This window comes from Wasmannia auropunctata, unplaced genomic scaffold (genome assembly GCF_000956235.1).
Source record: "Wasmannia auropunctata unplaced genomic scaffold, wasmannia.A_1.0 LD335998.1, whole genome shotgun sequence".
In the NCBI taxonomy this organism is placed as follows: Eukaryota; Metazoa; Arthropoda; class Insecta; order Hymenoptera; family Formicidae; genus Wasmannia; species Wasmannia auropunctata.
In genome coordinates this window covers 683,259-707,746 of record NW_012026892.1, presented here as the reverse complement: position 1 = coordinate 707,746, position 24,488 = coordinate 683,259, and the positions used below count along the sequence as shown (strand labels likewise).

General features: G+C 38.0%; 2 protein-coding genes across 8 annotated transcripts in view; one reads left to right on the top strand and one right to left on the bottom strand.

Annotated features, from left to right (window-relative positions):
* The window catches only part of LOC105453563 (trichohyalin-like), a 43,872-nt gene extending 37,332 nt beyond the window's left edge, over positions 1-6,540 (top strand). For all 3 annotated transcript variants that reach the window (XM_011695626.1, XM_011695625.1, XM_011695627.1), the window contains 3 exons: positions 1,444-4,522; positions 5,299-5,464; positions 5,909-6,540. In XM_011695626.1, the coding sequence (XP_011693928.1) occupies positions 1,444-4,522; positions 5,299-5,464; positions 5,909-6,160 (3,497 nt within the window). In that variant the 3' untranslated portion in view covers positions 6,161-6,540. The remainder of the gene's footprint in view (positions 1-1,443; positions 4,523-5,298; positions 5,465-5,908) is intronic.
* LOC105453564 overlaps positions 1-22,611 on the bottom strand; it is a 90,053-nt gene extending 67,442 nt beyond the window's left edge. The window contains exons 1-4 of one of the 5 annotated variants that reach the window (XM_011695629.1): positions 22,088-22,165; positions 21,114-21,220; positions 19,359-19,531; positions 12,399-12,496 (exon numbers count right to left, since the gene is read on the bottom strand). In XM_011695629.1, coding sequence (XP_011693931.1) covers positions 12,399-12,441 — 43 coding nt within the window. In that variant the 5' untranslated portion in view covers positions 12,442-12,496; positions 19,359-19,531; positions 21,114-21,220; positions 22,088-22,165. The other 4 variants (XM_011695630.1, XM_011695632.1, XM_011695631.1 and 1 more) reach the window with 4 other exon arrangements.
* Positions 22,612-24,488: the final 1,877 nt, after the last annotated feature.

Below are 24,488 nucleotides of genomic sequence, written 5' to 3'. Positions count from 1 at the left end.
ATATATATTTCTACTTGTATATTTTATGTATCCAAAAATCTGAAGATTTTTATTAATACATTATGTTGTCTCTCTCAATACAATGACAATTTTACCGCGGAAATATTGCGTCTTTTATTAATTTTCAAAATTAAAAAATATATAGAGAAAACATCGAATAGAATATATTTAATAATAAAATAAATTTTAAATAAATTTAATAGATGTAAAAATACATAAAAATTATAAATTTTTCTTCGAGTTAATACAGAAAGAAAGAGAGTGTAAGCTATTACTTAGGTGAATAATAGAAGATCTATATATTTTTCGAATAACACACACACACAAACTCTGATCTTTACATTATAATAGCATGCAAGAATTTCGGGGAAATAAATTGGCGTCGAGCATTACTCACGTCACTGTAGTATGCAATTATATTAGTTTAGCCTTGTATGAAACCATTATTAAATGTCTTTTAAGAATCTCGCCTGTTAGATTAAATTTAAATTAAACCGGCATTTTAAGCTGAGTGTTAATGTGTGCGAGAATAGTTAAAATTAAGTTTCTGAGTATACCTAATTTGTGGTAGAAATCTTACTCAATAACATCTAATTCTAAGTTGCAATTTGCTTGGATACACATTGAGTCAAATCATTTTGAACTTCTCAATCCGATGCGCAAAGTTCATAACTTCTTATATACTGCAATTTAATGCAACTCATTTTAATATATCTTGAATAAGTTTTGATCATAAAATATTACTTATTTGCACAATGTTTTAAAATCTATACGTATTAAAGTTATATGTATAATTATTTCTAAATTAAAAAATTTCCTGTAAAAAGTGTGATTTTTATTTAAATAATCAATATCATTATCAATTAAATTTGTTTTAAATTAATTTAATTAATTAAATTGATAATTGTTTTTGTGACACTTGAAAACGATAATAAATTCTATATTATTAACTCGTAAAGGACACCTGGGTATAAATTCGCACTAATTGTAAGCGAATTTTTTTAAAGTTTTATATCTTCTGAAAATAAAAAAGCAAAATTAAAGCAAAATGTGTTTCTCAATGTAAAATTGTCTGACCAATCGATTGGTAATATTAAATTTTCGAAAAAAGAATGTAATTATTTTCAATTTTCGTGTTAAACAAAACCATTTCAAAAGAGAGGTGTCCTTTGCGAGTTAAATTATATAAATTAAATTATATTATGAAAAATCTCTTAAGTATAAAAATTTATGAAAGATTTATAAAAGATATTTTATCACGGATAATAAATATTTCGAGCAACTATAAAATAATATTAGAATTAATAATGATTAATTATGAATAATTATTTTTTAATACACGGTTCATTAGAGTTAAAAAGCTATTAGATTTATAAATTCTAGAGTAAGTAAGTATATTTGTTGAGATATTTTATTAAAGGAAAATCTGAATACATTTTCCAGAAGCGGCAGCTCAATCTCACAATGCGAAGTTTACCGAGCGAGATTTTCCGCTTGAAGATATCTTGAAGGACAATGTCTCGTCAAAGCGAATCTACCCCTTTTCAGGCTGGCAGAGGCGGTTGCCGAATATCGTCGACGCGGAATTCGCGGCCGACAAAGTCGATTACGGCTACGAGATGCCGGAAACGCTTTCGCGCGAAGCGGTGGTATCTCCTTCAGACCTTTTGGACGACCCCTTTGTGGCGGACGACACGTTCCAGGATCAAGGCCCAGGGTCGATGGAAATATACAAGCTAGATCTATCCAAAGAGAAGACTCTACTGACCGCAACCACGCCCTCAACAAATTTACTGTCGAGAAATAAGAGCAAGGCTCCGAAAAAGACGGGCCATCTGAATTCAAAGACAAAAACAACAGAAATCAAGTCAACAACGACAAGTGAGAACATTAATCACAGGCAATCGAACTTTTTCGAAGAACAACGAACCAAGACTCCTTTGGTCAACAGAGACGCCTTCGGTGTCGGCGGCGTGCCGGAGCTACAGGTTGGATGCGAGGGTCTCGAAGCGTCGTCGTCGTCCCACAAGACGAAAAGATCGATAGATACGCCCGACAAGGAGAAGGGCGAGGTGCCAGCGTCCGTGTTGCCGGACATTACGCCGGTATCCTTGGACTACATTGTTTCATACGATGACGACGAAGAAGAGTATGAAGAGATGGACGAGTTGTTGAGACTCAGAAAACTGGAGAAGGAAATGAACAAGCCGCTCAGGGGAGATATAAGTATCAGTCATCTTAATTTCGACAATCTGAACGAGTTTAGAGAACCGGAGAAGTTACCAGAACGAGGGGATTTGGGTAGATCCAACTCAATGAATTCTAGCGGATTCATAACTGGCCATGAGAAGAAATCGAACACACGATCTCTGGCGGATCTCGAAATTGAGAACTACGAGAAGACCAAACCGAAGCGAGAAGCCGCTTCATTGGACGATGATGGCGCTAGCAGGAGTCACGGTCGACGGTTGCTGTGGTTTGCCGAAGCAAATACTGAGGGATTTGCGGATGGCAAAAGCGAGCGGAAGCGCAAGAGACGGTCGATCGATTGGGGCTTCGGCGAGGATGAAGGTGTCGTGTCCAGCGACGAGTTGCAGACCGTGACTGAACGTCGCAGACAGCACGAGATGCGATACCATCAAGACACATCGAGGAGACGTGATCAGCATCATGGAATGAATATTGACATCGGTAGTATGAGACCAGTGTACCAGAAAATACACGAAGAGAATTTGCGACGGATGCAACAGGCTAATCGAAGGCTGTTGAATAGGGAGGAGGAAGAGCAAAGGATAAAAGATGAGATGCGGAGGAGACTAGACGAGGAGTATCGTAAGAGGCTGAATAACACTTCAACACCTCGCATGGACAACGAAGAAACACGACGACAGATGGAAGAACGACAAAGGCAGGAAGCAGCGCGTAATCGAATGCAGGAGATGGCCAGAAGAAATGAGGAGCTAAGAAGGAGAGAGGAAGAACAAAAACGATTGCAAGAAGAAGAAATGAGAAGAAGATCGCAGAGCAAATGGCAGGAAGAAAACTTAAAACAATCAGGCTCTAGAAGCTCTGTAAGTGACGAAGAAAGAAAACGAAGATTTCAGAATGAAGAAATGAGAAGACGGGAGGAAGAACGGCAAAGACGATTAGAAGAAGAAGGAAGAAGACAGGAACAGTATAAATCGCAGCAAGAAGCGCAAAGAAGAAAGGAAGAAGAGGAGAGAAGGCGGTCACAAGATCCAATGAGAAATCTTTCCGAAAATGATAGAAGAAGACTAGAAGACCGTCGTAGAGAATGGTTAGAGAAGAGGAGGCAAGAGGAGGAAGATGAGAGAAGGCGACAGCAGCCGCCATCGAATTTAATGCGCGCGGAACATCCAGTCAGTCATCCGAACGATATCAGACAGCGTGATCAAGACGAAAAAAGGCGACAAGAAGAAGAAAGACAGCGGGAACAGAAACTACGAGAATATATCGCGCGGAATCGACCTATCAACGTCAATCATTCCGATCGAAGATCGGAAGAAGAGAGACGGCGCTATAGACCCGAGGATCCGCGGATGAATGTGAGTAGAACCGACGAAGAGTACCGCCGACGAGTGGAGGAGCAGCGTAGAAGACAGGAAGAGGAGAGACGGCGCTATAGACCCGAGGAGCACAGAGATTCGCGAATAAATGTGAGAACGGACGAAGAATACCGCCGACGAGAGGAGGAACAGCGTAGAAGACAGGAAGAGGAGAGACGGCGCTACAGACCCGAGGAGCACAGAGATCCGCGGTTAAATGTGAGAACGGATGAAGAGTACCGCCGACGAGAGGAGAAGCAGCGTAGAAAACAAGAGGAAGAGAGAAAACTACAGGATTACATCAGGAGGAACCAACCGGTGAATGTGCCATCGGGAGATAATCAATCGACCGCGGCCGGTCGTAACTGGTTCGAGGAGCGGAGACTGATTGAGGAAGCCAGGCGTCGCGACAGATATCCTGATCCAGGAGCGAAGAGAGACCACGGACCGTCGGCGCCTACGTATATCGATCCGCGAAGCTCACCGGAGGAAGTCAGACGAAGGCAGCAAGAGACGGCGAGAAGGTTGGAGGAGGAGAGGCGGCAGCGGCATGAGGCGGAAGAGCGACGGAAGGAGCTCGCCAGGCGACAGTGGGAGGCAGAAGAGAGACGGTTACGGGAGGAACGAATGCGGCGAGAAGAGGAGGCGAGAAAGGCGCAATCCAGGAGGTACGAGGAGGATAGGAAGCGGCTGGAGGTAGCAAAGATACAAGCCGAGAGAAGGAGGCAAGAGATGCTAAGGGAACGATCTAGGAACGAAGCTGGATGGACGAAACAGCCAGAAACTAGAGGGCCGGTCTACTATCAGGATCCTCGTCTTTTGGCGGAGCACAGAAGACGGCAGGATAGCCGGCCGATTCCGAGTAATTTGATGCGAGCCGAGGAGGAGGCTAGACGGGCAGCGGCAGAGCGCGAGAGGCAAAGATTGGAAGCCGAGAGACAACAGGAAGAAAGCAGGTATGTAAGTGGTCCTTGGGGCACGGCGCTTCGCAAAAATGAAGTTTTCATCTGGCGCGACGCCAACGAACTTTATTTGAGCCGCGCTTCGCAGCTATCAATGTTCGTTACTACTATCATTTGTCTCTGTTCGTTTATTTCTGTTTTTACTGGTATTCCCTTATCGCTGGGGATTAATATTACTTCCAACGTAGTATTATTGCGATGAAATTGGTAAGTACAAATCACTTATCCATTTCACAAATCTTTAAATTAAAAATTGCAACAAAATTTGAGAAAAAATTTTCGTTATGATTTTATGTTTCACGTAAACCTATAAAAAAACGTTTGAGAAATTAGAATGTATAATCAAAATGTATAAAATTATGAATATTATTCTATTGCGAATTACAGATTATTTAAAGTATATTTCAGTCTAATGCAAGAATATAAAACAGTATTAAAAAATATATAAATTAAATTGCAAGATTCCTCGTATATTTCTTTTTATTTTGTAATATTACACATATATCAATATTACTAATTACCTCATAAGTTGAAAGATATTATTGCTGTGATTTAATTCAATCAATTGAATAAATTTCGTTCGTGTGTATATCTGAGACATTCTTCAATCGCGTAAAATTTTACATAGCAACAATCGTGCTGTATGCGATATATCAGAGTCCGTGAGTAGTGCGACTTTAATTAAGGAAATATTCCAAGCGTATCATCGAGGCGGGAGTTTACTCATTCGAACCATCCGATAAACACGACCCTATTTCCATCTGCTGCAGAATGAGGGAGCATAGACAGAAGGACACCGACCAGTGGAGACGACAAGAACTAGCCAGACTAAACTCTCTGCCGGTGAACGCAAGGATAATAGTCCGTCCTGGCGGCTCCTCGCCGACATCGCCCGTGTTATCGAGGGCCGGCTTCGAGAACGAGATCGATTTCACGGTGAGTCCTCCATTTGTCTGTCAAAACACTTCACCGCACTTCGTTCGCGTAAACCCGATTCGGCTGTCCACCGGGCGGCGGCGGTTTATTCGCCAACGAATCCGATCTCGTGGTCGCCAATTGTCTCGCGCTACCAAACTAAAGCGCGCTTCATTAAACCACGGGGGAAGTTGCGGTGGATTCGTGCCCCCTCGACCCCAATAAGCCTCCGCTCGCCGAGCTTTGTTCCGCTTAATTGACCGAACGCTGAGCAACATCGCTTCTCTCTTTCTTCCGACACTGTCTCCGAAAGTTTACGATATCATTTCAGAAAAGATATAACGTAAAGAAACAGATACTGCTGAATATAAAAAGATAATGTCGTTTTTGCAAATTGTGTCATGCACGACATGAATAGATGTATATATTTTTTCTTTATGTTCCTTATTAATAAATTGTTTTCAGGGAATCAATCCGCATCGCGATGGCGTACAAGTGCAACAGTTTCCTGTCCCCCCGACTCTGAGACCACCCGCCCAGTCTCCCAGCGCGTGTGTTTGGGCAGTTGTTCACTGTTGTTCATCCAACAACAATCGCCTCGTGAAGTGTTTTGAATCATTGGGTTGCCCCGGAATTAATTGGGATCCTGACCCATGCAGAGGTTCTATCGCGGACGCTGCCCGAACGGAAGTCCTGAAGTTCTATAAAAGCGCGTAAAACTAATAACATCGATAAGATTCAGCCTTTACTTTTCGAGAGACGAATATCAAACAGACAGAAAAAAAAAGTAAAAAAAGTTTTCTTCAACATTGAAATATCTCTCTCTTTCTAACGAAAAGTTTCGAGTTACTGTACTTCAAATCAATTTGTGCATGTGTGACTTCTACTGGCTCTGTACAAATATTTGTGTCGCTGGATAGAAGAGCTCAGTAAGTAGACTTAGATATTTGTAGAACGGAAAACTCTGATATTTTTACTTGTCGCGATATCAATAATAGTTTTAATAATCCGATATTAAGTAAGAAATTATCATGAAATTATCATGAATAAATATTTCAGCCTTATAGAAATTCATTCTTTTTACGATAAAAACTCAACAATTAAAAAAAAACATTAAATTGAATTGAATATATAATGTTAAAATCTACGTTATATATCTAAAACATTAATAACATTTTAAATAAATTTTAAAATACATTTTCCTGTATTTGACGTAAAATATAAATGTGCTGAAAATATTTATAAATATTAAAGAGATAAAATTGAAAAATACGAAAATGCCATAAAAATGTTAAACTTTAAAATACGTCAATTTTTGATATCCAGCAATACAATTATTTGTGATTTTTTAATATCTGCAAAATTCTATTTTCTCTATAGAAAAAAAGTAATACTATATAAGTAATATTATATTTTGAAAGAAGGAAGTTTGAATCAGGGACGAAAGTAATTAGGAAGCCAAATATATAAAAAATATATAAAACTCTACCTTATGCCTTTGATGTGCTATAATAAAGTTTATATATTATTTTATTACAATAATTGCGAACTAAAATGATATTTTTCTATCCGCTTTATTTCAACGATAATGCGCATTAGATAGATTTACGTAGTGTGACTAGTAATTAACGATAGTCTAAGAGACGTTTAAAAGTTTCAACTTTTAAAATGTAGCAAGCAGTATTTGTTTTAAGTAATGTCAGAAATCAATAAAACGTTTTGTAGAATAATGTGTTTTGTAGAATAATAATCAACTAGTTCTTAATATTGATCGCTAGCCAACATCGTATAAGCACTGCCTCGCGTAGCGCGTGTAAAGTTACGTATGTAAAGCTCTGTAAAGAAAAAAAAACACATAAAAAACCTATGACACATTTCCTCGTCACGTTTGTACGTGCAAACGTAGCGTGTGAGAACTATTGTAAATCTTTTGTACGTAGCGCCGAGACGAGTTGTATTTCTGCAGCTTTCCCATGTGATATAGGAGGTAGGCTCTAATGTGCTATAATCAGACAGATATTTATGTAACGTACGCAAAGAAAGCAATAAAGTTATCTCTACTTGTATAACCTGTCTACGTTTTCGCTTCGTGTGCAACGATCAAACTTCGTTACGTATATGTAAAACTTGATCAATTCGCGGTAACTCGCCGCGACATTGACATGTCTGCACGCCCTTTCAAATTATACAGCGAACTGAAATATGAAAAAAATTACATTCAATTCTTTTTAGCTGTATTAAAATAGTTGTACTTCCTCGTCGTGTCTAATATTATGATAAGAAGATATACCGCATAAAATATTGTAATATTGATAATAAATTTATAAATTAAATCTGATGCCTGTGTTCGAAATATTTATGCATCGTATTATCTTTTAGCTTAAATTAGCTATAGAAAAATTGATTAAAAACAATATACATATATTTTTTATATTTGTATTTATCAATTAATTTTAATTCCTACCTTAACAGAATTTTATAGATTCAGTCATTATTAAAATTTGATCACTATTCAAAATTAAAGATACGATATTAAAAATTAGAATGCATGTTATGAGAAAAATAAACCACAAGTCTTGCTAAAAAAAAATCGATTACACACAAGAGTTCCTCAAATCGTTATTAAAATATTTTTTGTAGATAGCAAGAGAATCGTAAGAATCGAAAGTTTCGAATTATAAAAGCAAGTAGCTTGGCATACTTACAAATGAAAAAGATTTCAAACTGATAACTCGCGCGTTTACGATAATCGCTTACATTCGACGACGAGTCTAACTTCCGACCGTATTACATTTATCTGCACCGTCGCCTTCACTTTCCCGCGACTCTTTTTTTTTATCGTTGTTTTGCTCACCGTGACCGATAACGAGGCCATTCAACGCTTAAGAGCTTGCAAACGTTTCCCGTCCAATCAATCGCATTGTGAATCCGAAGGCGCCACCTCGCATCCCTCGCGTCTCGACACGCGGTAAGGCAAAAGCAAATAATCGACTATTGACGCCGGGCAACCACTTTGTGTAATGCATTGCATGTCGCGCTAGTTGCAATCGCCAATGTGCATTCGGTACAAAATTACTCCGGCGAAAATTGGAAACGTCACTTTGCATCCGCGCGCATGCCTGTCAAACTTTAACGACCATTTTTACTGTTTATGCACTCGATCGAAGTCTATTCAAAAAAGGAAACAATGCGTTCCAATAATTTTAATTGAAATACCGTATATTTGCTTGCAGACTTGCATGTTTAATAAACGCAAACGAGTATAGTTAAAACGCAAATTTCATTAAAATAGAGATTGAAATTAATTGAGCGCAAATAAAAATATAAGTGGGATGGATTCTAAGTTACGTAATAGACAACGTGCGCTTCTTTTAGCACTCGTGCGCGAATTATGTTAATTCACGATGGCGCATCTAATCATTGAGCAAAGTGGTCAAGGCAAACGGGTATTGTCTTCTGTTTAGTTTAGCTCTTTTTCCTATAGCTTATATTTCTCCCTCATCAATATTCAAATGATTAAAAAAATAATAATTTGAATAATTTCTGCAACATAGTATAATATTATTCACGCAGAAATATAATAAAAAATAGTATCTGATATTTTTTGGTGTTCTAAAATTTGTATTGTATTGCATTTTATCGTATTACATATTACGAAATAATTTTCAGAATGCAAACCATCACCAAGTTGCTTTTTTAACAAAAAGTAATCTTTCGCTTTCACGACGTTAACATACTGTCACGCTCTATTATCTTTCCATATCCTTCACACACGCGGAGTGTGCGTATACTTCTTTAGCACTGCCAATCGAAAGACGACATCTAAACTCAACATATAATATAATAATAAAAAAAAAGAAGAAAGAAAACAGACATAAGTTTTTGCGGATTAACAATAATTAACAAAGCTAACACAAATATATCTTTACGGAAAGGCTAAAAGCTATTATAGCTACATCGGATGTAATAAATAAAAATATGGGCTTTCAGGTGGAAGATGAAGTTGTTTCGCGGCGTATTACGTTACAACAACTCTTGTCTGAGATGCACAGTACAGATCATCTCGCGCGAGATAGAGAGAAATCTTCTGTCTAAAGTTTCTCCCCAGCACGTACATATAAACCCCTAACAACAGACTGTCGACAGAGTCGCCCGTCGACAGCACACGTCGCCAACAGACGCGCGTCCAACAACCTCAAGGATCATCCCCAAGGAGATTGTCTTCTCAATATGTTTAACTCGATCCAAGATGTCCTCATTCGTGTGCCATTCTTTCGCGATTTAACTGCATTTTTTCCCCGATTATCCCTTTACTTTGAACAACGCAACGAGATAATACGATTCATCAGACTCGACTGGTCTCGATACAATGCGACTCGCGACTTTTCCATTAAAGGCACGTCGAGCTTTTGTCAAAAGATCTATGACGTTTAATTCAAAGGATATCTCTTTCTTAATGTTAATACAATTTTTTGATATTACGTTACTAAGCGAAATATAATTACAATTATTGTATTATATCTTTATTATTTAGTAAAGATATCAATTGCTACAATTTAAATAACAACACCTCATGTATATTTATCTTGCACATTAAAAATGTAAGATAAAACTATAAATTTAAACTGTAAAATAAAAGTAAAAAATTAGATTAATAAATTAAAGATAAAAGAGACATAGATATTAAAATTGTATAAAATTATTCCGCCGCGCCGCAACTGAAGAAAATATACTTTTGCTCATTAATAAAGCGACTTGAACGACGCGGATGCAACAGTTCCTTTCTACTGAAACAAGGTTCACGACGTGAAAAAGCTTTCCATTTCTTTTTTCTCTTACGACCTCATCTCTCATCTTCTTGTCTCGACTTGGCGGACAACAAGCGAGCGCACGTTCTGTCGTTGGTCTGATGCATCCGCGCGCAAATAGATAACTCGCGCGATGCTCTGCACCGGAAAACCGTGCACCTGTAGTGACAAACGGTCCATCCGCATGCACACGTGCCGCCTTTGTGTCAGCATGTTGCTTTTGTTGAATCACTCGTATTGTTCCCCTAAAAGAGTCACCTAACGCGTCGAGTTTTGAAAGGTTTTCTTGGCCGCCCTATGTTCGCGATTGGAATTTTGCGGATTGCGAATTGCTCTCAAAAGCAATTCAAGCTAAATCGTTCTTTCATCAAAGATACCTTCAGCATCTAGGATTATTACATTCCTCTTTCCATGGGTATTTAATAATTTAACGGCAAAGAAAACCTCATTGTAACTCATTCTTTCACGTCTTCAATAAAAAGTTCGATGTTCCTAGTAATTCTCTTTCATATAAATATACATATAATGAATATATATATATATATATATATATATATATTTGCAAATATATTAAATGCAGGTTCATATATTTTAATTATTTATTATTGATTAATCTAAGTGATTTTTATTTCCTAACAAGATATTAATTTGACTTCGATTAATATATCTTGGAACCGTAAAATGTTTGCTCTTGCGAATAATATTGCCGCATTCACAAATGCAGGAACATTACATCACTATCCTCACTTTCTTTTCATCCGTAGAATACGAATAAAGTAGAATAGCGAGCGACGCCGGAAACGTTCCAGATTCTCTCGTATGTAAAACTGCGCCGCGAGAAATCAGCCATGCATCATTGTTCGCGAACGTGCGCATCTAACAACTGTTCGCATGATTGAAGTATTTCAGAGATTTACTGCTTTTACATTCCCGTTACAAGCTAGATAATATCGTAATTGTCGTCGCAATTAATTTACACACACAATCGGCTTATTAATTTATTCATTTTCCACGAAAGATTACTAATAATTAATTGGTTATGTACTTCTTATGTTAAGCTATTCGAGGATGCTTAATTTGTTTCAATTTATGTTACGCTATACCGTGTTGGTATTTTCACATTGAATTTCGTTTTTAACAAACGGCTTACGGGCAGATGCGAGGAACAAATAGCGCTGAAGTGGAAACACGACTGCACCGAAATCCGGGATGCAACAATGTCGCGAGTGTGTGCACAGTCGAGAGGGCAAGCAAGCACTCTCGCGCGGTATCGAGGTATCTCTTACGAGTAGTCGCAAATATGCAACGAGCAAACAACGATAGGTAACGCGGGGGCGACGTACCTTGTATCGAGGAAGTGGAAAATAAGGGTGGAAGCGCAAATGTACGCAGTGTGGTCTCTCCGCGCTGTTCGTCCTTCGATTCAATTCCTCCGCTATACATATACATATTCGCATATATATATATATATATATATATATATATATATATATATACTATTCCTTTTCCCGAGATAACGTCGATAACGTACGAGACACGATATTCGCGTATCGAAATTCCGATCGTCCAATGTCACCTTTGCCTGGCTCGATCGACAGGCAAAACGTTCTCTGGTCGTTCTACGTGCGTGGCAGCGTGTTTCCAGTTTGTGAGATTTCTTTGATCGCGATTTTGAACGTAAAGCGGGTGTGTCACGAAATAGGCGACGAAACAAATGATTTTCAAGCGAAAGAGTAAGAAAACGGGTCGCTTTTAACCGCGTTGTGTAAATTTATGTTTTGTAATAAAAATATATTTGTCTCGTAAAAGGTATTCTAATAGCAAAGAAAGTGGCGATTGTACCATACATCGTTTATTATACTTTTTTATCTAATAGAGATACCCACAAATAATAAATATTTCTCTAAATATTATTTTTTGCTTTTGTTTCGATTTTCCATAAAACGTAAGATTTAGACAATTTTTTTTTAATTTCTTCTAAAATTTTATGCGTTAATATTATTCCCTTTTCTAATTGCTAGAAAAATCAACAATCTTGAATTATGGAGATCCACAACAATATTTAATTTCTCTGGTATAATATAATACCACTCTGTATTTCCCTTATTATTAATCTGCGCTTAAAATTGTTGACAGAACAAACTCACCATCACTGCGCTGCGTAACGCCTCTCTTGTCCCCTTTTCCCATATTTCCGTCTCCCGCTGCTCCCTTCAGGATAAGATGCTCGTCCCTTCGGTCCCACCTAGAATCCAATTGCAAAATATCACGTTATTTTGTTACGTTCATTTTCTGTAACGTATACGTAAAATGAGTATATATGTACGAACATATGTACGAACGTCTACCTATTCGCGTGCCAGTCACACAATTCCTTTTATTCCGCCGTGTAAATATGGTGCCTGTTTTCCGCACCGGTATATAAAACCCGTCGCAAAAGATAAACGAGATTCCGACTGCGCGATATGAAATTGCAATCATTTTTTTTTTTAATTATAAAAAAACATTATGTGTACACACGTTCATTATTTATACAATGATCGTGACGTCAAGTTTGATGCTATTTAGGAATGAATAAAATAATATTCGCAGTTCAAGTATTATTTTAAAACATTTAATATTAACATTTAATGTATTTATATTTTATTTAATCGAATAATATTAAATAATTTTACAAACTAATAATATTTTCTATAATAAGTATCAATTCGTTCGCAATTATGAATTTTATGAAACCTTTTGACCACCTTTTGTTCCAAGATGAATCGACTATCGATTGCAATTCCTTATTAATCGGCCATAATCAATCTTTGGGCAATATATTGTATCTAATAAACAAAAGTTTAATAAAAAAACATAAATTATCGATATTTTCAATATAAGCAGTTATTATTTTATGTGTTATATACTGACTTTTTATTACCTACTGTTACATCAACATAAATTTTTAACTACAAATCTGCGATAAAGCTTTGTGGTTTTAATTGGCCAATTAGGTATATGAAATTAAAAACAAACATTTCTAAAATTTCATCATTAAAATATTACAAGTTATTATAGTAAACTCTGTATAAATCAATTTCTTTAAAGCATTTTTATCTCTTTATGATTCAAAATGATTAAAAACACGCGTACGTATTTAATTAAATGGAGATCGTTTCGCGTAATTTCATAATATGTAGTATCAATAGCCCAAAAAGAGTCACTTAGTCGTTTATCATTGAAAAAAAGCCAATAATATCGCATTTCGCAGAATAAAGATTTATTACGCTTCATTGAACGCATCCAATCTCCTTACGAATTTGTCCCGGAAAGAATTTATCGTACCGAGGATCGTTTCGTGATTGAAAAATGTAGGCGCGACAGTTAATCCTCGCCACTATTTGTCGATCTGATTTATTCTTCACGCGCGAAAACGCCAATTATATTCGCAAAAGAAACAGCCTTTTAAATCGGATTCTCCTAAAAATGTAATACGGGCAATATCCTCGAACGTCTGTAACTTCAGTTTAAAGCCCAACGTAAACCTGATCCTCACTCACGAGCACGATATTACACGCCAAGGGGGCGTTAAGAGGGGAGGAAAAGAGAATCTCTCTCGTTCGCAATTTTGAATTTCACGAGCCTTTGTGGCACCGTCTCTTGTTCCAGGTCGGATCGAATTTGCGTATGCATCACTGTGGCATGATGCATTGTTGGTGCACTGAAAAGCATACTAGTAACGCCGGCGGTCTTTTTAAGTTATCGAGACAGTAACGCTATTTTTGTACCAAATTAATGTCTTACACTGAAAAAAGTAATCTTGCAATTATAGCGAGAATTATTTAGGTACGAAAAATTAGCTAAAACGGATAAGTGATTAGTAAGCACTACGATATATTTTGTATTTAATCCACCACCATATATGTTTTGTATTTAATCAATGTAGATAATAGAGATAGAAATTATATCTGTATATACTATTTGTCATATTTAGCAAGAAAGTTCCTCTACGTTTAATTAGTCCAGACTCCAATCCAGACTCCAATCATATTTGGTTATGAGACCTATATTTTCTTGTATATATTCTTAGAATATTGCTGCTATAAATTTTACATATGACAATTTTTTAGCAGATAAAAAAACAGCGATGTAATTTAAGTGTAATATTTAGAATTCTGGCTGGAACAGCGAAACATTTCCCTGAGTGTACTTATTAAAAACTATAGAATAGTATAAATTACTATAATAGTAAATTGATAAGACACTGCAATTGCCATTCAAAATATAATAGAATCACTCTGATGCTGTAATCACTCTGAGTAAAGATTTTCAGTTATTTAAGATATTGAAAAAAAGATCATTAAATACAAAATACTTCAGCTCCGTAATACATCAGGAAGGAAGTGCTTGCGCATTGCACGTGCAACTATCGGTATTATGCTGGTCACGTGCCATCGGCGACGAATGACTCTGTTAATAATATAAAACGGAGACGCGTGATTCTCTTTTCTCCTCTGTTCTTCCTGCGACGCGATCCATAACTTTGCGAACGTGGACGAGATAAAAAAAAATCAACGAGAATTTGCTTGATATTACGTACATTTTTTCTGCCTTTTTGCGATAGATCAATCATATTTACGAATTTAACGACTTCGTTAGACATCATATAATTTTATTTCTTTTAAAAAATATATTCTTGTTTCTAAAGAGATACCGAGATACTTAATCTCACAGAATTTTATATTTTTGAAAAATCAATCTATTAAAATCAAATATTATATTTTTTAAATACAATGCTAAATTATTCTCTGAAAAATACATATATAATTTTATCGCACATTTTCTTCTCGAATCTCCCAAAATATAAATATAAGAGATATAAAAAGGATTTAAAAGAGTATAAGTATATTTTGAATATAGTAAATATTGAAAAAGCATACGAGAGGAAAGGAAAAGATTCGAAAAGAAAATATATGATAAAATCAAAGTCAAACTGCACTGATTCTGTTTGCCTCTCCGCATGCGATTTCAGCTAGTAAACGAGCATGACATCAGAACGTAAATTAAAGGATAAACGGTATGCGACATGTCGATGCGACGGTCCTAAGTTTCGGGCCACGAGGGAAACGAGCGCGATAGGGCCCCAACACGCTCTCACGCTAAACGATTGAGGATACAGCGCACCATGCCATTCCGACCGAGAGTTTCGCAACGCTGTTACGGCGCTTCCGGACGAATAAGTAACGAGTTTACGCTCGCAGCTCGCAGGATTTCAATTTCACGTTGAAAACTTATTGGAACACTATCATCGTATTCTCCGCTCTCGCTCCTAACAAGTTGCATTGAACGTCAAGTCTAAAATATAACTGAGACTACGTTACAGGCGAATGAATAATCATGACATTCAAACAGAATCGTGTTTAATGATTCATAATATTTCTATTGCCCGAAAGAAGCGCATTTACTTCTTTGTATAGTACAATTCAAAATACGTTTGAATAAGAGAATCGCAAAAATGCTTTTTTGGAATATTTACAACATATTGTTCATGAAATATTCTGAAAACTTTTTTCTAGTAAATATTTTATATCTTAATACTCTTTGTAGAAGTTTCTTTTATTAATTTATTTTACGAATTTAAGAAAGTGTGTGAAATTATAATATATTTTTAAATAATGCATATTTCCGCGTAACTAAAATATTAATTTTTTTTCTCTTTTACAGATTAAAACATATATCTCTCTAAATATAATGATATACGTATCCATGCATGATTACGCAATTCTACTTTTCGTACAGTTCTGTTTCTGCCTGAAAATTAAAATATATTTCCTGCTAACTTGTATATTTTCATGTCGTTTTAAAAATAAAGATTTCCTTTTAACGTGCATATTGCCTATATTATCTAAAAGGATAAAAGGAAATATCGTACTGCGAGCTCTCATTCGAAATATTGACCTTTTCGAGTAAGCAAACAGTGGGAACCTGATGCCGTACATGAGATGAATTCAACGTTCGTGGTGGAACATCTAATAAAAAAGGAAACATGCAAACGGCTCGTTTTATGATCTGTGGTTTTACCCATGCAAGCATACATTTCTCCTGTTTGCTATCATGGCTAACGTTTTCAAAGCTTTTTTAGTTGAACGATCAACTAGCTATCAGGAAGAAATCGGTAAAAATGAAACCAAATATATGAAATTAATATTATTTCTTCGCGTGCTCTCTTTATTAAACCGATTAATTTTAGATATATCCAATATTATTAAAAAAATTATATTAACTGCCCATTTGCATTCTGCATTTCAAAGTAATTTTTCTTCTACTAATTTTTTTTTATTGAATCCAAATATTAATTTACTTCTCACAATTATCATGAATTCTTAGTTGAAAAAGAGTAAAAAGTGCAAAGAGATCCCCAACTCAAATCCTCGCATTCGAATGCAATTTCGTAAAAATATCTTGACCTCGGCAGGCTTATCAAGAACCAGCTATGTACATGCTATATCATGTGTCACTAGATACTATACTATAGCGCGAGCAAACGCGACCCGAGGAAGTTCTCCTTCCTTTTCGACTTATCTCCGCGAAGAGGATTTTCCAATCCTGCCTGCTATGAACTCGCTAGTGCGTCCGTGGGTGACGCTGATAAGGGATCGGAGACTGCTCTTTGAAGATTCGATATCTCCGTGAAAGGTATCGGCGGGGCCTTCATTAAACCGGTCGAGGGGCGAAGCGACGTAATCGCGAGATGAAATCCTCGCTACAGAACGAAAGATCCATACGATGCGTACATCCTGGGTAAGGGAGAGGACAGGAACAGCGCGCAAGAGCCGCAACCGAGCCTGGAGATCGTTGCTATCAGAGAGAATTTCGCAATTTCCGACTGAATCCGACAATTTCCTCTAGGCGACGTGACGCGTCCGTCGCACGCGGCGCGGAACTTTTCGCGCGATCGACCGACCGGTTGGTCTAATTTACGTTATGGTCGCGAGCTAGAATTGGGAGGGCAACATTCCGGAAGCGGAACGATCGAAGGGCAAATCGGAAAACCGAAGAGATGTAACCTTCACAGCGCTCTGTGATCATTGACTGCAAGATTATTGACTTGTGTTGATAACCTGCGTCTTTTTTTAACTTTATAATTTCTCTTTTCCTGAAGTGTTTTTATTTGTAAAAGAAAATATATGAATTAATATTGAAATACATGTAATAATAAAACTATATATATATATATATATATTGTATGTATGCGCGTTTTCTCTTTAATAAAATTTGCCTTTCAAATTATGCATACTGCGATTGCTGCGAAGGAGATGGCGATAGAAAGGGATTAACACTGTCGAGCGGAAGACAGATGCCGATATTTTACTATTGGAAAATTGATTGGATTTCCCTAAATTACTTTCACGGGAATATTAAGAATCTTGCCACAGAATAACCAGCATTACCCATGAGACTTAATGTCCGTGCTGATAAATCAGATGGAAGAAAAGCTTTGAGTGTGTCGTTAAGTCGAATTTGATATTGCTGGCTACCTTGTGAGAACCAATAAATCGTGAAATTTATGTTGATCCCCCTTCAACTACCCTTTCCTTTCCTCGGCACCAGCGCGAAAATCCTCAATGTATAAAGTCACGGAAGATCAGAGTTAAACGTTAGGAGTTGTAAACAAAATTCACGAAAATACCATATTACCATACTGGTGAGTTCAGTGATAAACGATCTTCTACGATATCGCCTATTCTTATGCAAAATACGTGTCATTGTACTATATGCATCGTATATATATTATGCTCCTTTACATAAAATTGTAAAACGCAACGGAATTATGCCATATCAAGCGAATAGCTTGCCATCAAATGTACATAATGCTATAAAATATGTATATAAAATATGCACATAAGTATACACAATTTCTGTTTCTTTTCACGATAAATTCCAACACATTCTTACAATATCCTTTCACATCTCTACACATGTATGCATCGCCAAAAAATAATCTTACCTAAAATCGTTTGGTTGTTCAAATTTTTGTATATATTATGTATAAAAATACGTGATTATATCATAATCATGTGCATTACGTTATACTGATTGTTATATATTTCTAATGTACGTGCATGCTTTCTTTGCGAACATACAAATATTACATGTAGCCGTCTGTATATTCTTAACTTTAACAAATGACCACCGATTAATCATGCAACACAAAAGCATAATCGATTCATCATCATCTTTCAGCTTTTACTACAAAAGCATTTTATTCATGATAATCCAGCGAATACATAATTGCTCGCATTTGTTCTAAGAAATCTTAATTTTATCAATCCGAAAATCTTATCCGTTTTAATAAAATCATAAGATAAAAGCTGCAACCATTTTCAATTGCAAGAATTCATTGTGCCTGGAGCTTATCGGGAAAAAGTATTCCTCCCGTTTCTCATTTCTCCATTCATGCTGGAAGTTAAAATCAACTAAGGACAACCTTTCACCAATACTTCAAACTTTTATTCTTTCATCTCCTTTTATTATTTTCTTATTCGAAACTCACGGACTTACCATAGCTTTCTCTATCGTTTTCACAATCGTTTCAGCTTAATAGTCTGTGTGACGTTTTTCGCTCTTCGTTAGCATTATCATCTAATTAATCTAATTTATTTCACGTGTTATTATCTACACACAACAACTATTTTAAGGTACAAATTAATAACGATCCATTAACTAATACAAAATTGTCTATAAACTTACATTCGCCAATATTTCAACGCACCATTGTAAAGCGCTGATCTTGGCAATAAAAAAACTACTTTAGAATTGCTACTATTGAGACAACAAAATAATAGTTCTACGACAACACTAGAAAAATTTACACATTTAAGCACAATTTTCTTTCTATCCAAACATTTCTCTCGAAAAAAAAAAAAATCTCGTTAAATCAATTCTTAATTCGTCACAGTGTTCCTTATCTCTTCTAATCAGGACGACGAGTGCGACCGACAAATTTCTCATTTCTTCGGCAACGCTCGAAACTAATTTTCTATAACGGAATCGAGATACCTCACAAATTCTCGGGTATGCCCAATACACTTCGGCAGTAACGGGAGTTAATCTTAATTGCTCACCTTTATCTCGCGTCGCGACTCGTCACGGGCATACCGTCGAGAGCGCCTAACTTCCGTCACAGCACGACTAGTAGTCCACTCTCGATCCGCCACTCTTCTCTCGACGATTATGCGTGTGCTGTGCGAGAAGAGGGTAGTATCGCACCCCTCTCTCCCGCTCGGAAGATGCACGACTGATGATGGTTGCACCGATATTTATCCGTTCATCGCGACCCTCGCTTTCTCTCTCTCTCTCTCTCTCTCTCTCTCTCTCTCTCTCTCTCCCCTACTCTCTTCCTCTCTCCGTTTCCGTTTTCACTCGCTCATTATCGTGCGTTACGTTAAAACCGAATCAGCTTTCTCTCTCTTGTCGAGTGGACCACCCTATCAAATGTACATGTCTATTGCCATTTTAAATTTTTGCGTCCCGCAGGATGTGAACGGCTCTCGGGACCGACCGGCACCGACTGAACTCCTGCCGGACGGCAACCCGGAGGACGACGCTCGTGCTCCTGCGCCCCGCAACCCTTGCCGCGACGCAGCGCGGAGCTATGCGTCCTCTGGCACAGATTATTTCAAGAGTGAAAACCAGCAACGAGGTTGATAACGTAGAATTCTTGCATCGATACGATTCTACCAACGTTGCATAATTCTCGCCAATGCAAATGTTCAACTAACTGCCCTTTTATTTAGATTCGTGGTGTTGTACAAGCGTTAATTAATTTATATATTAGAGTTAGCTTACGTTGGTAGAATCGATCCTACGTGAGTTAACGTCTCATTTCCTTTAAATTATAATATTGTATCATTACAATATCATCTTCAATAATTTCAGTTTTATTTATCATTTTTTACTTGGTAGAATCGATCCTACGTGAATTAACGTCTCATTTCCTTTAGGATCGCCTTGATCATAGTTATAATATTCATGTATCATTACGTCATAATATTATCATATTATATTTAAATAATATTATCTTCAATAATTTCAATTTTATCTATCGTTCTTTACATCAGCGAATCTAGCTTCTAATTACATTGATCGATTGGAAATCAAGAACTAAAAGGGTTTTTCGAGAAACTAATCTAAATAAACACATCATAGTAATACAAATTTATTAGATATTTATTGCCTCCAGAATTCGACATTTTCTAAAATGGCTCGTTCAGATTTGTATTAACAAAGAATACAAATTTCCTTTTCTTTTTACTGCCTACTGATATAATAAACTAGGAATTTATCGGTAGAGTAAATATCAAAACAGAGTATGCTCGTACGCTGATAAATGGCATCAGTCGATAGAGTAAATTCAATGATTAAATAAAAGGACGATTGATCAAAATATTAATAATATTAAAAAGAAAAGAAAACAGCAAGAAAAGAAAAAAATATAGCAAAAAAATAAATTTAATTCAATATTGTGCAATTTTTGAATATTATTATTAAGTTATCGACTATAAATGAGAGAGAGAGAGAGAGAGAGAGAGAATGCGTTAGTTAATTACGGATAAATATGACACTTATGTAGACAATATAATATTGACTATTATATTATGTTATATAATATTGATTATAATATTGGCTACAATATAAATGTATGTTCGTCACAGGAAACGAGAGATATTAAAGATTTATAAAAAATAAGACTGAAAAATATTTCAATTTAAAAAATTGACAAAATCAATATTATTACATCCTATAAAGAGTCCAATAACTTGTAATTTTTGTTTTCACTGTATTTAATTTTACAGTTGTATTTGTTCTTAAACATTTACCTTGTTTTTATGTCCGGAGAACAGGAGAAAACGTGCTAGTGGAAATTTTCATGGGAATATTCTACATCGGCGATCGAGTTTAAAAATGTTACGACGCTCTCGTCGCGCTAGAATGCATTCGTTATCAATTAAAGCGTATAAAATATTAAAACCTCAATATGATATTGTTACGGTGCATTAGCGTATATTTACGTTGTGGATATTAACGACATCTGAATATCGGAGCAACAATCGCTCGGGTCTAAAAGGCTGAAGGGAATATCGGTTCACTTTTCTGCCATATCATTTTTATAGCGCGATATCGGTTCTTATCTGGTCTATATTGCTTCATTACTGCGTTATCATGCAACAAGAGCCGAGTCCGTATAACAGACAAGTTTAAAATTGGCCGACAATTAAGCCTTCCGGGGCCAAGCTCCGACGAGGGGTCTGACTCTGACGTCGAGATCTTTAATTATCCGTCGTAAGAAAATATTTGCGTTAGCAATAATCGCGACCAAATATTCATTAACTCTCGATACACCGGGGGCTCACTTTTGTCCTCCCGCCCGCGCCGCCGCGCCTGCAGGATCGCCACGAGGAAATAGAGAAAACACACTGTTCATCCGTCGAACGCGATTCATAATTCATGACCCGTTACGTCTGTATCTACTCGAGGCAGCATCGACGGGCCCCTTATGCATATTGATACTTTCGCGAGAGAGTTAACTCTTTCCTTCCTCCTCCGTCTCCCCCTCCCCCCTCCCCACCCCCCCGCCGAACACTTAGAGAGCGTCGCGCACGGTGGTGTTGTCGTACGAGATGTTTGTGCATAATTCCGCTCATCGTGTTTAGATATCCGGGTGTTCATTCGCGTGCCCCCGGGAAATGTTTGCGCAATCCCTCCCGCGATGATATCTCCCACCATGCATATCCTCCCCGGCCCGCCGAGACGACAAGTTAACCGATAAATACTTCGTTTCGTGTTATCTCACCCCGGCGCTTTCCCTCCTCTTTCCTCCTCGTTCGGTGTTTCACTAGCGGAGCAGGGATTGACGCCGCTCGCTCGAAGGTACGTACCATCCAGAAAATGCGAAACTCGATTCTCGGCGGCTGTCCAGCTCCTTCTCCGCGTGGGTGCAGGGTTAACCGTCCCGCAATGACTCAAGCGCCACGATCATCGCGCGACAATTTTCTCGACATATTTCTCTCTCCGCGGAACCGGTTAACGATATAGCGCGACACGTGTGATTCGACACTCCCGCAGACGCGTCCGCGGCTTCGTGGCTCCCACGTTCGGCCGTACTTATGCAACAGCTTACAATGCGAGACGCGCGCCAACGTGAGATTCGGCCGCGCGCTGATCTTCGCGACGCGATTCACACACGCGACACGACGCTCGCGCGCTTGAATGGCCAGTGCCCGACCGTCGTGTGTATATACGATTAGACGCGTCCGGTATTTGTTTACATTCGCGAGGAGACGTTTGTCTGCTGGCGTGCGCGAAGAGTGGGGCGATCTTATACCGTATCGCTTTGAAACGCGACGCGACGTGAGTGACACGGTAAGAGGAGCCCGTAGCGCGGCGCGTCGCCCCATTGACGAGCGACGTGAACTTGGCGATGATCGCCGAGCGCGACTTCACGCCGCTTCGACTCTGCAGTGTCGCACTCTCATCTCAACGCGTGTACGATTCGCACACAGCGCGCGGCTCCGCTTGTGACTGTATAATATTGTCACAATTGATGACAGTTCGATACGCGATTCGACGATACAATTTGCACGCCAGATTCATTTCCGCGGAAGAAACGTCGTTTGCGGAACGCGAGAATACAGACGCCGACCGGCGTGAAGTGTACGAATATGTAAGTGTAATTTCTATGACGCGACACGCGCGACACTCGTACGTGGGATTAGGCATGAACGCGAATTAACGTGGGTAGAACGGCAACTTTATACGGCCCGATTTCTAATCAACGCGAAATTAAACAATGAGATTTAGAGAGATAATTAATAACGATACTTTGACACGAGACGACGCGCAACGATCTCATGTTATTCATTTAGCGTATGCGAACACTTTTAATTACGCACGCGATTTCCGCATGAAAAGCGTTTTCACACCAATTCTCGATTACGGCACGAAATAACAGGACTATTGTTCAACAACGAAACGTTACATCGATCACGTGACTATCCGCGACTTTTTCAAATGATACGCGTTTTATCGTTAAGCCCGATGGAGGCTATATGGGTGCATTCAGTGGGAGGGATCCCATTATAGTATCACGTCCTAACAACACATATCCACTCAAATCGGCCGATGCCTAGAAATTTTCCAGTGGACCACCAATCAGAAAATTTTATATTAAATTAATCTATTGGTTCGTCTGGCGATGTGAGCTATCTGACTCCCGCTCCGTCCAGTAGCGCAACCGTTCACTTAAGTGTAGCAATCGAATGTGATTGGTTCTCATCAGGGAATGTTAAAAAATAAAGCGTTACCATTACCGTTATTTTTTTTTTTTGTAAAAAGCAACTCGTTACTGATTTGAAAAAATAACCCGTTATACCGTTACAGATAGAAAAAAAAATTGTTATTGAAAAAAAATAATAAAAACGGTAATGGCGTTACAAGTAACGCGTTACTTTTCAATTCTGATCCTTCAGATCCAACCAAACACATTCAATTGCACTTACAATTAGCTACTTATAGCGATTATAGTATTCAATAGCACAACCGCTCACTTTAGTTTAATATGATTGGTTGGATCTAAAGAACCAATCACGCACATTCGACCGCTACTTAGTCGCTTAATGAGCGGTCGCGCTGCTGGATGCGTCCAATAACTTGGCGTGCAATAACACTTTATTGCGAGATTTAATTCAATCCCGATAATACACACACACGATTTTATTTTCACATTTTCCTTCTTTATTCCGATTGTTTTTAGTACACATGGAGCGACAATTGCATTCAATTGGTATTCACAAAACGCTACGCCGCGACGCTTGGACAATTTTTCCGAAACACGCGCTTTCAAATGGACGAGCGATTAAACGGACGCGGCGTGTGTAATCGAGATCGGTGGGTGATTAACGCTCGACAACGTTAATGTAACGCGCAATCACGGGGAACGCTGTCGCCTAAGCACCGAGAATGTATAGTGGCGTCGTCACGGAACGGCCGAATTGCCAATAGCGTCGCGATTATAGCCGCAAAACAATTTGCACCGGTCATCGCGCGGTGAGCAACGCGCGACCTTAACCTCTCTCGACCTTTACCGCGCGCGTCGCGCTTTACACCCGCCGCGCTACAAAACGGCTACGCGCTATACGTACGAAAATAAACAACAGGGGTGCTGAATTCGCGTTCGTCGGGCAATAATCAGTCAC